The 12,207-nt window shown below is 45.3% G+C and overlaps 1 protein-coding gene across 3 annotated transcripts in view; it reads right to left on the minus strand.

The window, feature by feature from the left end:
• Positions 1–4,342: 4,342 nt before the first annotated feature.
• Positions 4,343–12,207, minus strand: part of gabbr1b (gamma-aminobutyric acid (GABA) B receptor, 1b) — a 64,443-nt gene continuing 56,578 nt past the window's right edge. For 2 of the 3 annotated variants that reach the window (XM_036515626.1, XM_036515625.1), the window contains exons 21-26: positions 11,906–12,016; positions 11,407–11,500; positions 10,224–10,351; positions 7,398–7,526; positions 6,937–7,080; positions 4,343–6,592 (exon numbers count right to left, since the gene is read on the minus strand). In XM_036515626.1, the coding sequence (XP_036371519.1) occupies positions 6,308–6,592; positions 6,937–7,080; positions 7,398–7,526; positions 10,224–10,351; positions 11,407–11,500; positions 11,906–12,016 (891 nt within the window). In that variant the 3' untranslated portion in view covers positions 4,343–6,307. The remainder of the gene's footprint in view (positions 6,593–6,936; positions 7,081–7,397; positions 7,527–10,223; positions 10,352–11,406; positions 11,501–11,905; positions 12,017–12,207) is intronic. The other variant, XM_036515627.1, reaches the window with a different exon arrangement.

Consider the following 12,207-nt stretch of genomic DNA (forward strand, 5'->3'; position numbering starts at 1 on the left):
GCGACGCCCTAACCAGGGGGGGGACAGTGGCGGGGAGGGAGGGGGGAATTTAACTACTTGAAAGGTATGAAGATGAAAGCGGAAAAGGACAAAAGAGATACGCTCAGAGTGGATAACTGACAGCTTAAAGACACGTTTCGGGTGGAAAGCGTGATCCGGGTCTGTACTCAAGAGTTAATGTCTCAGTGTAAACTGAGGAGGAAACACCGTTTGTCTTATATTAAAACAAACGCTGTGATCTTCAGGGACAGCACAGGGACAGCGCCGAGTGTGCGGCTGCGTGCTAGTCTGTGCTACACTTGTGAGCACTGCAGTGTGTGAGGCTTATCACATGATACACTGCTGTAGTAATGTGATCGGTCACACAGAGGAACTGCAGTGCTTCATGGTCATTTAGTGTGATATCATATGTCTTATGATATTCTAGCTATTATGCAATGGTTCATACATGCAATGAATGTAATGTCTCAAAGTGAGACGGCATGCACAACATTATAATGCTGTTATTAAGTTCAGTGCTAGAATACTGAGGAAATATTGAGCTCTTAAACTGTTCCTAGTGAACGAATGCTTGTTTTTTACTGCTCATTTATTTATTTATTTATTTATTGCATATTTATTGATGCTTTTATTTATGCATATTTATTTTTTATTTTTTATTAAAACTCTAACATAGGTTTATGTATTTGTATATTATTGTTGTCTTCCCATCATAGATTTAAAACATCTGTGAAAATGCACTTGAATAAAAGCTGTTTTTTTCAATTGAAATATTACCTTCATTCATTTTTGTCCACCAGCTTCTGATCACACGCTTACACGGTAGTACTAAGAATCGCTGCGAACAGGAATCACTTATGCAGTAATAGTTGCTTGTAATGATCAAAACTGCTAAAATGATTCAAACTGCTTTGTTTGGGGCAGCTGTCACAATGGTCAGTTTGAGATAAGTACAGTTTTTGTCAGGGGAAAACCTTATAATCCAAACAAGTTAGATTTAAAAAAAAAACTTAAATTGTGCTACTAAAAGGACTGAATGTCTCCCTGTCTGAGAGAGTAGGATCGTTCTGGGGTGGCGGGGCGGCAGGGTGGCAGGGGAGCATGGTGGTTAAAGAGCAGGACTTATAACTGAAAGGTTGCTGGTTCCATTCCCTACTGTGGCACTGCTGCTGTACCCTTGGCCAAGGAACATAACCCACAATTGCCTCAGTAAATATCCAGCTGTATAAATAGATAACAGTGTAAAAAACAGTAACCTTTTTAGGTCGCTCTGGATAAGAGCGTCTGCTAACTGCCAGTAATGTATTTTTTACGCACAGTTGATTGACACCCTTGTTTTGTATCTTTCTGTCAGCCTGCGTTGCTGTGCTGTGTGTCTCCTCCCTGCCTGCCACGGCTCCCCCGGGGAAGGATGGCGGTCCTCTGGGGCTGCCCAACCCGTTTCCATGGGAACAGAACTTCTGGGTCTCAGATGTGACCCTGTGAGGTACCAGACAGAGCGCTGCCGTTGCTTCCCCAAATCAACGTTACGCAGTGTAATCGCACGTTGAACTGCCAGCTTTCGCGTAAATTTAAACGGAAAATTCTTGAAAAACCTGCTGTAACACAAAAAACAGCACCAAGACGTGATGTTTTAAAATGACTTCCATAGTGACAGAAGAGGAGGCATTCAAACGCTTAAGAAAATAAAGAGACTTTAAACCATCAAATAAAAAATGAATTACAATGAAAACGAGTGAACTTCCCTGGGCCGCCCCTGTAAAAAATAACCTGTTTCTGCTGGGCCCACTTCTGAGACAGGCTAGCTTCTTAACATTTTCTTCCAACATGACCCAGGAATGAGAAAAGTCATTTGCAAGGCACCCAAGTCTTCTATTGACCCACCACCATGCTGAATGGCCTGTAGTCATTCTGTATCCGCTTTGCAATAGATTATTATCTGTATCTGTGTAAATTTTTGAAAGAGGTTTGGTTTGTGGATGTGTGCGATGATTCTGACACTAAAACTGGAACTTACCTCTTTTGGGTAAAATATTTCTGTGCATCTTTAATGCGTAAGGTGGCAATGCAAACTAGCTGTACTTCGATAACACTGAAATTCAGACCTCAAGTAGGTGCATACAAACTTGACTGAACTGAATTTGTCTATAGATTTATAATGTAAATACATAGGATTATTTGAAAGTTTTCTTGATGAAAACTAAAAAATCTCACTTAAATTCTCCCAGCAAACTGATATTAACCATGAATATTAAACATAGGGAAGTGTGGTTGAATAAAAATATATTTATAATACTAATACTGATACTAATACTAATACTATAATTTTAAATCATTGTAATTATTTAATACATTGTTTCTGTATCCATTTTGTATTGGATACATGAGGCATTGAGATGTTTTCTACCTGGGCTATACCATGTGCTGGAAAAAGGGGAATCCCCTCCTATTCTCCAATCACTTGGCTGGGGCAGATGACAAGGCCAAAAACACAGCCTGGGGTTTTCCCAGCAGCTCCCCTGCACTAGTGCTGCTCCCTTCCCCAGCCATGCGGGGGTGGTGTGGGTGACCCATATGTGGTTACTTACAACTCGCTGTAAATTTCGTAAGAAGTCATGGAACCGGGGGAAATTACTGTCTCCTCAAAGGTGTGTGACACTGAGTATAAATAGGAAAACCCTGTCTGTGAGACACAGACTCGCTGAACTTCACCCTCCTTCCTCCACAGCCTGGAGTCTGAAGGTGCCAGACCTGAGGTTAACAGGCTTAAGCTGCCAAATATGAAGGAAAAATTACTAAAAAAATTGACTAAAATCAAAATATAAATAAATAAAAACCAAAATATAAATAAATATGATGTATTAGCCTATTCTTAAAATCCTCTGCAGAGAAATTTACGCATTTGTGAGACTGGGAAATGATGATGACAGAGAGGACAACAGAGAACAGAATCAAACAGTACAGTGAAACAAGACAGATAGCGTTTCAGGGGAAAAAAATCAAATAAAAAGACAATAAATACAGGAAAATTCCACGCTTACCCACAGCACCACCTAGTGGTACAGATGCAGGCACTGCGAGTCCCACTTGTTCATGTACATGTGCCCTCAGCGGGTCTGTGAGAGACAGGCTGCCTGCCTCGCCTGTGGGAAACTCACGCTGGCCCTGTAGCCGGCAGAATCAGACCCTTACCCCAGCAGCAGAGGCACACACTGGCCCCGGACCGGCTAACCAGCAGCTGTGGAGGCAGGGGTGGGGGCAGCTTGGCCCTGCATCCAGACCCCTGGGGCGGACGTTCCGGTTTTCAGCGCTGGGGGAATGAGCAGCTCTAGAGGGAGGTCTGCATAAAAATGATAATAACTCCACCATTCCCATTGTCGCCACCACTGCAGGTGTCAATAATACTGTCGTTATAACCATTATTAATAATCATCATCATCACTCTTCTTCATTAGTAATAATTACCATTGTCATTATTAATGCTTTTGTGACATTAGCATGGGCGTTCATCACTGTTGTCCGGGTCATTCAGAAAACTGGCTGTCAACAGCCGTCCACATAACTACCCAATCGCAGCTGGTTACGCAACTCATAGCAAAGCCCATTCACTCTGTCCTTTCAGGATGTGACAGCAAAACAGAAGTGAGTTTCAGTTCCTGTCCCTGGTTAATTCACTGTTAAATAAACAACAAGGACATCTGCTACTAAGAATAATGCTACTAAGAATAATAACTACTACTAATAATAACAGTAATGATTCTTTGGCTGTATAATGGGCTATACTTGCTTAATTACTCCTAATGAATATGATTTGTTAATTACAGCCAGTTGTGCTTGGTTAACACTTTTTTCTTAAAACTTCCCTAAGATGCTTGGCAAGAACCTAAAATGAGTTAAAATTAGGAAGCCACCATTCAATCTGTGTTCTGAAATCTGCACCACACCGCACACAAGGCCATCTATGTGCGGAACATCCTTTATTTGGTCAAACCATGTTTTGACCAGCTGGGGAGTCAGACTTCAACCCTGTACCTACATTTACATATTTCCCTTTTTAGCAGATGGTCTTATCCACAATGACTTGCAAAACTGCACACAATGAGGTTAGACTAGGAACAGAGGTAATACCAGCCCCACTGTCGCAACCGACAGCAGGAGTCATTACATAACACAGAGCATTCTGCTGTAACAGGCGCAGTGTTACATAGAGTGTGAGGATATAGTGCTTTTACTCAGCAAATAAATTTAAGGATAAAGTGTGAAGGTTCAGTGCTCAGAGTTCTTTGAGTAAAGATGCAGTTTGAGCAGAGTTTGGAGTCTGCAGAGGGAAGATGGCCGGTGACTTAGCTGTCCTGACTGCTGATCCTCCAGGAACTTTGGCGTCATCCACTGAAATCACATCCAGCTAAAGCAGTTCTTCATACAAACACACACAAAACCAGGCCGTGAAAAAGAGCAGATTTATTTTTCCATCATAGCCATTCCTTTTGCATACCATATTCTCTCGAAATTAAACAAGGATTGCCATAGTAAATATAAATATCACGGAGGAATATATTAGTATATGTGCAAGAGAATCAGTTTATCGTAATAATTTTCATTATCAATATATAATATATCTATATGTGTATGCATATTATCATTTACAGTGTATAAGCATCGTCTGCTAATATGGTTCTCGTGGACAGAAACTGAGAGACAGATGAAGAGATGCATCGATTGTCAACAAAGTGTATTGTTTGAGAAAAGACGTACAGTAAAGTAGGCCGATGAGATGGCTGTGTGCTTTTCTCACAGAACGGAGCTCAGAAACGGGCCAGGCCTGTCATAGCGTGCGACACACGGCCTTACAAACAAAGGCTGTTTCTGAGGGAGAAAAAAACCCCAACCCGAAACAGACTCATAAAACGAAACAAACAGTGAAATTATGCTACAGTTCAAGACTGAAATGAAGTCTGTGCAGAGGCCTTATGCAAAACATGGCTTGGTTGCTTGGTTTTTACCACATTATGCCTTAATACTCTGTGAAAATATTCGTCTTGTACTGACTTGGGGGGCGTGAAGGATATTCTTTGAGTATGAGTAACATAATTTGCATTGCAGAACGTGGACACCCCAAAGTGCTGTCTGGGGGCATCCCTCCACCCACACTCCCTGGGTGGGGGTTAAACCTATTGCGAGGCTTGTAGTAATGACGATACATTTCAAGAGAAAAAAAAAATCAATAATGAGCCGACACAGTGTCGGAGGTCTGCGCAGTATCTGCAAACCCAATTAGACGCTACAGCACAAATCCCGTGGAAGCCAGACTGCATCAGACGCATGCAGACTTAAAGTGCTTTAATTAACTTAGTCCTTCCTGCCCATCAAATTAACCTTCTTTCTCCTTCGTTCTGATTAAATGTGCTCTGCCACTCATGTTTACGATCGTGACTGATATTAATTTTATTGGCTTTCAAATAATCAGAACTTAAAATAGGAGTATTTATGTGTGTTTCTAAGGGCACAGCTCTGCAGCTTTCACACCTGGACTCCCTGGATCTAAACGAGGCAGAACTCCTCCTCTATCATCGCTGGCATGCTCAGCACATTGCTTCAGGCAGAGAGGAAAATAGTCATTCAGTCACACTGACTGGGGAAGATTTAGGTTGCCAGATTGAGGGTGGCCAGATCTCTACTTAAAGCCTCTCCACTCATCATCACTGACATTATCAAAGGGGGAATGTGGAGAGTGAGAGCTCCACTCAGATTGTCCCAGCTCAACCTTTTTGTTTTTTTTTCAGTGAATGTCAACTTGCCGTAGTTTTGGCCAGAGGAAAGCAGGTTTACTGATCACTTCATAGTGTTAAATACTGATGCAGATGTATTTCTAGACATTAGAAGTTCCAGGTAAACGCATCTCTTTATGTCACCTGGCGCAGCGAGCAGACACTTCATTAAAATATCCCGGATTAACATCTGGGCAGTAAAATTAACTAATTGTGTCTTTAATTTTAACATACTGTCTGCATCGGCTAGTCCCAGATGGACTATAACACATTTCATGCACCAATAACAAATATAAGTTTAAAACGATGGCATGATTAAGTTTGTACTTAATGTCAAGAACAAGCTACGATATGCCTGAATTTACTGGGGTAATACAGCAAGAGAGAGAGAGAGAGAGACAGAAAGTCCTTGCAGTCTTGTTCTTACTGAATTTCCTTAGACAGAGTTTATCCTCTCAGTCTCTGACTCCTCCCCTTCCCTTATTAACCCCTCCCCTCTCCCTGCTAACCCCTCCCCTTCCTGTGTTAACCCTGCCCTCTCACTTGTAGAGCAGCTGTAGACGGCTGGTGTGGCAGTTATTGCGGCTTATCTTTCCATCGGGCTGGTAAAGGCTGGATGAGTTGGAGAAGGAGGGAGGGAGGGAGTGGTTGTCGGATGAAGGGAGGGGGTAACCGGGTGGGGGTAGCAGGGATTTCGGGTCATTCTGGGAGGCGGGGGGCGGGGGAGTGCTGTGGTTTTGGTTCTGTGTGGAGGGACGCCTTCGTGAGCGGAGAGCTTGTCTCTGGGACAGCTGGTTCCTAAGTTCTGACACCCTCTCTTCTTTCTGTGAGGGAGAAGGAGACAGGGGGCATTGAGAGAGGATTTAACACCAAACGTCCACAGCTGGATCTGTTATACATTCACTGTAGGATACAATGGAAAAACCTGATAACCCATAATCCAAAATTAAGTGTGTCACAGACTAGAACAGAAAGTGTGATAACACAGTGCTTAATTAGTCTTTCACAAATGCAAAGCTTGTTTTTTTTCTGAATGTAAAACCTTGCAGTGGATAGAAACGGATTAGGGAGAGAGGGATGAGAGATGAAGAGAGGAAGAGGGGGGGAAGAGAGAGGAAGACACAGAGGAGAGGAAAGGAGGAGACTGGAGCAGGGCAGGAGAGAGCACCTCCTGTATGATCTTCTGTAGCTCCTTGTTCTCTCGTTCCAGCTGTCGGGATTTCTCCTCATCGTTGTTGTTGGTGGAGGACCCTGTCTTCATGGTCTCCTGCTGCTCGGACTGCCACTCCCCTCTGGTAATCAACCTGCGCATCTATGGTACCACAGAGACACACAGATCAACCTGGACATCTATGGTACCACAAGGACACACAGATCAACCTGCACATCTGTGGTACCACAGAGACACACAGATCAACCTGGACATCTATGGTACTACAGAGACCCAATAATCAACTTGTGTATCTACGGTATTATTGAGACCTACTGATCAACCCATGCATCTATGGTATCACAGTGTAAAACCAGTCTACCTGCACATCTATGGTACGTTACAGACGCATCAGTCACTTTGTGCACCTATTATAGTGACTCACTCATGAGGGGAAAAAAGACACAGTAAATACCAACCTTTGGAGCAAAGAGTACAACCAGGGTGATGTAGACAGAGAAGACGATGGCCAGAGAGGCAAATGCAAAGGAAGCATCCTGCTGAGAGGACAGGATCATGGTGACCGGAGCTGTGATCATACACAGAACCTGGGAGAGACAGAGACAGAGAGAGAGCTGTGATCATACACAGAACCTGGGAGAGACAGAGACAGAGAGAGAGCTGTGATCATACACAGAACCTGGGAGAGACAGAGACAGAGACACAGAGAGAGAGAGGGAGAGAGAGACAGAGCGGGAGAGAGAGAGAGAGAGAGAGAGAGAGCTGTGATCATACACAGAACCTGGGAGAGAGAGAGAGAGAGAGAGAGAGAGAGAGAGAGAGAGAGAGAGCTGTGATCATACACAGAGCCTGGGAGAGAGACAGAGAGAGAGGGGGGAGAGAGGGGGGGGGGGGAGAGGGAGAGAGAGACAGAGCGGGAGAGGGAGAGAGAGAGGGAGAGAGAGGGAGATAGAGGAGAGGGAGAGAGGGGGAGAGAGAAAGACAGAGAAAGTATGGGGAAAATCATGATTAGCAAAACAGCTACTAGTTTAGGAAGTAAGGGATGTTTCCTGTTTGCCTCTCTATTGCTCATTCATCAGTCCATGAACATTTGTTTCTGTTTCCATAGCTTTTGCAACACAAGCTAACCGAGTAAAATAAAATATTTCATGAATTTGAGAGTGAGTGAGGTAGAGAAACAGAAGAGAGTGAGGGGGAGGTGGAGAGAAACAAAGGGACAAGGTTAGGGACACAGTGAGAGAAGAAGGAGAGAGAGACAGCGAGGGAGAGAAACCGTTCTGAAGCTCACTTCATTAATCAATAAATATCGATAAACACTCAGTTGTCATTTCCAAAAATACAGAGGACAGAGAAAGTGGAACAAGCGTTTGCCACAGCAGACAGGGTGTTTAACACAGCCTGCAGCTTTTCGCATTGTGAAAACTCCTCATTCGTCTTACAATGACAAAAACATTATTCTGGCCGTCGTCATTGTTGTGAACAACCCGGCAAACTCGTACATGCTATTCTTCTAATTTTTTTTCCAGGAAATGGCTATTGTCGGTAGTCCAACAGTAATGCTTCCCAGCCAGACATCATCCTTTCTAGTTTCTGAAACTTTTAAAGTGCCGACCAGGCATTTTCAGGACAATGAAGAGAGTTGTATGACATTGAGAGTGAGAATAAAAGAGAGAAACGGTTTCACCGCCCACACAGAGGGTTACAAATGTTGCTTTTGTCCTCCATACACTCGAGCACAGAGATCACACAAAATCAACGGAAAAGCCTTTTGCATTAAAAAGCCATACTTGTGTTTAGCTTTGAATCAAAGTTTGGGATGGAGTCTGGGAGGAGAGGCTTGCTGCAATGGCGCAAGTAAAATTCACTGCTGCAGATCCTCAAATCTGTTGGCACACTGCTTTACCAGCATATCTGTGGCACCATAGAAACACACCAGCATATGGACCGCACCACAGAGACACGCTGGAGGACCTGTGAGTCCACACTGCCATGGAAACACACAAGGTCAGTGTGTGTTTCTGCGGTACAGGAGGCATATACTGATGAAGCACAGATACCATAGAGGTTATCTGGAAGCAAGCAGACTAGATTGAAGGGGAAATTGCTGAGCTGGGGCTGCTGCTCATCGTGGACACGTGTAGCCGGAGCACAGCGTGCAACACATGTCCGACCAGGAGCTTTGCACACAGGAGCTGACGCAGACAACCTGGAACGAGGCACGAGGACCTCGAGGAACGGTCGGGAGAGAATTCACGCGGCGAGCCGCTCAAACGAGACGTGACAGAACCCCCGAGAGAGAGACGCGTCCGTTCCGATGTTCCGAAGTTCCGCTCACACCGAGCGCTGCCGGCCGTCGTCTCAGCCGAGACTCGGAGTCCCCGAGGGAAACGCCGACCCCCCCCACTCAGTGTTCTCTCTCCCTTACTGCTGTCATCTTCAAGGTCTCCTTGTGGGTTTTTCCAAAACTGTTCTGAGCAGATTTCCCCTCTCAAACTGAGCAGTGACGGGTTTTTCAACCACAATCCCATGGGGATGGAAACCAGTAATCAGATCTGAACCAGTGTAGCATAGTGGTAAGGAGCAGGGGCTGTAACCAAAAGGTTGCCAGTTCATCTCCTTGCTGGGGCACTGTCATTGTACCCTTTGGCAAGGTACTTAACCCAAAAAATTTCCCCAGTAAATACATAAGCTGTATAAATGGATAATGTGTAAAACTGCAACCGGTGTTGCTCTGGATCAGAGCATCTGCTAAATGACAGTAATGTAATTATGTGATGTCATCTTCCAGGTCTCCTTGTGGGTTTTTCCAAGACCTGAGGATTCCCCTCTCAAACCCAGCAGTGACGGATATTTCAACCAGAATCCCATGGGGAGAGAAACCAGTAATCTAATTTGGACACTCATAACTGAGCATGTTTTGTTAATACAGTAGCGATGTTCTCACAGGACCTCTCTGATTGACAGCCATGTTCCCATGGCGTCTTTAAAACGGCCCTCTGATTATAAGGGTCATTTGGGCCAGGTGGTGATGACACTGGAATCAGATCGCAATGTTCCATTTCTGACCTCTGTGATAAACTGGAGTGAGGCGAGGTCAGAGCTGACGGCCAATAAAGACACAGTAAAATGGGAGGATGGTGGTCAGGGGCGACACAGCAGGCCGTGTGAGGACATATCCACACAGACAGAAAAGAAACAGAGGAGGAGACAGAGGGCTCCGCTTGAAGACTGAGAAACACAGACTGACACAGCGGCAGGGGGTCAGTTTAGGGGGGAAGACTCACTGAAACGTTGTAGATGGCCATTCCCACCGCGCGGTGGTCGTTGATCTTCTCGGTCGACACCGACTTTGTCTCGTAGGCCAGGAATATCCCCAGCAGCAGCAGCAGGCCCTTGTAGCCATAGACCACCCCTGAGGGTCAGTGAGAGAGGAGGCAGAGAGACAGACGGTCAGAGAAAGACAGACAGACAGACAGACAGGGAGACACAAAGACAGACCATCAGACAGCCAGATAGATGCAGACATAGGTGAACAAACAGACAGCTGAACAGACAGACAGAGACAAGCAGACGGACACAAACAAGCAGGTGAAAAGCAACAGCGGCAGACAGAGAGACAGACAGGCAGACAGGCAGACAAAGAAACAGGCAGGAAGAGAGAGAGTTGAAACAGACTGACAGAAAGAGCGACAGAGAGCAAGGACAGAGGGGACGAGACGGAGACGCTAACAGAGAGAGACACGGCACAGCCCGGTCACTGAGCCTGGCCACTGCAGGCGAACCCGTCAGGCCGGGGAGGACAGGCTGTTCTACTCCACAAAGAGCCGCTCTCCAGCCTCCCGCATGTTAAATATAGCCAAACAAGGAATGTGCATTTCCCCCAAAATAGCACAAATCTGCCGAAACCTCCACACCCTCTCAGACACAGGCACACCAGCCGTCCTGTCGGGTGAGGTGGAGACCTGTGAGGTGCTGGTAGCTCAGTACGGCGATATGCCACGCCCTGAGGGACAGGAAGCAGCCAGGGGAGCGGGGGACCGCGACGACCGGGGGACCGTGGGGACGGAGTCTGCCAGACACCGGGCTGCGGCCTCATTAACGGCGGCTGCGTTTGTGGAGAAAGGCTCTCCTCTTATACAGGTACAATATGGGGAACAGTTCCAGCTCATGAAAAAAGGACCATATTCCTGTGCATTTGCAATGCTTGTCTTGATAGTAAAGCTCATGTGAATTTCAATTCTGAGAGACATGCAGGCAGAGACAGAGAGACACAGACTGAATGACAGAAAGACAGTCATACAATAAAACACAGAGTCAGACACAGAGACAGACAGACATATGGGAGGCAGACAGGAAGACAGTCTGACAGTGAGACTCAGAGACTCAGAGACAGACAGACAGGCAGGCAGGCAGACAGACAGTGAGACTCAGAGACAGACAGATAGATGAAGGGAATGCCAGCATTACCGAGCCAGGTGTTCATCTTCTCTGAGCTGCAGTGCTCCAGCAGAGGCTGAATCAGGACATCCAGGTCCCCTTTTGGGGCTTCTTTAGTGAACTTCTACAGAGAGAAGAATTGCAGTAACATCTACACTAAGTCAGAGGGACATTACAGCACATCTACGCTGAGCCAGAGAGATGTTACAGTAACAACTACACTGAGAATAGAGTATTTTATTATAGCAAAGAGATATGCCATGTTTTCACATGCATGTCAACTATGTAACAATTATGCTGATATATACATAATTACATATCATCTTTCATAAAGCACAAAGTTTGGTTGTAACATGTACAAAGTAATAATGCACTACTGAAGGGGTTTCGTTTTCAGGGAGATCACATGAACTTCCACTGTATGTAAAGTGCACCCAATAAAAATTTAACTGCACAAAATGGTCCATAAATCAATTCCAGAGAGCCCCCAGTGAGTGGAAATGAAGGCAGAGCCACCCAGTCCCCGCACCTCCACAGTGATGTGCAGAGGATCCACTATCTGCCAGATCATGAGGGACAGGATGTCGATGACCAGCAACACCCCGACGGTGGCATAGAGTTTCCAGGGCTCCAAGTGCTGCTGGGATAGAGGAGGACTTTTCATCAATCTTAAGCGCAGGAGAATTTAGAGAGACACAGATCTGTTCCACACTGCACAGGTATTGATTCAGGTGCTTTTTCTTCCTCTGTGTCATCACTGGTTTTGAAGGGTGACTATGAATTATGGGATTGATATCGACTTAGAAATCAATGCAAAATGATATCTGCCAA

This window comes from Megalops cyprinoides, chromosome 21 (assembly GCF_013368585.1).
Source record: "Megalops cyprinoides isolate fMegCyp1 chromosome 21, fMegCyp1.pri, whole genome shotgun sequence".
NCBI lineage: Eukaryota > Metazoa > Chordata > Actinopteri > Elopiformes > Megalopidae > Megalops > Megalops cyprinoides.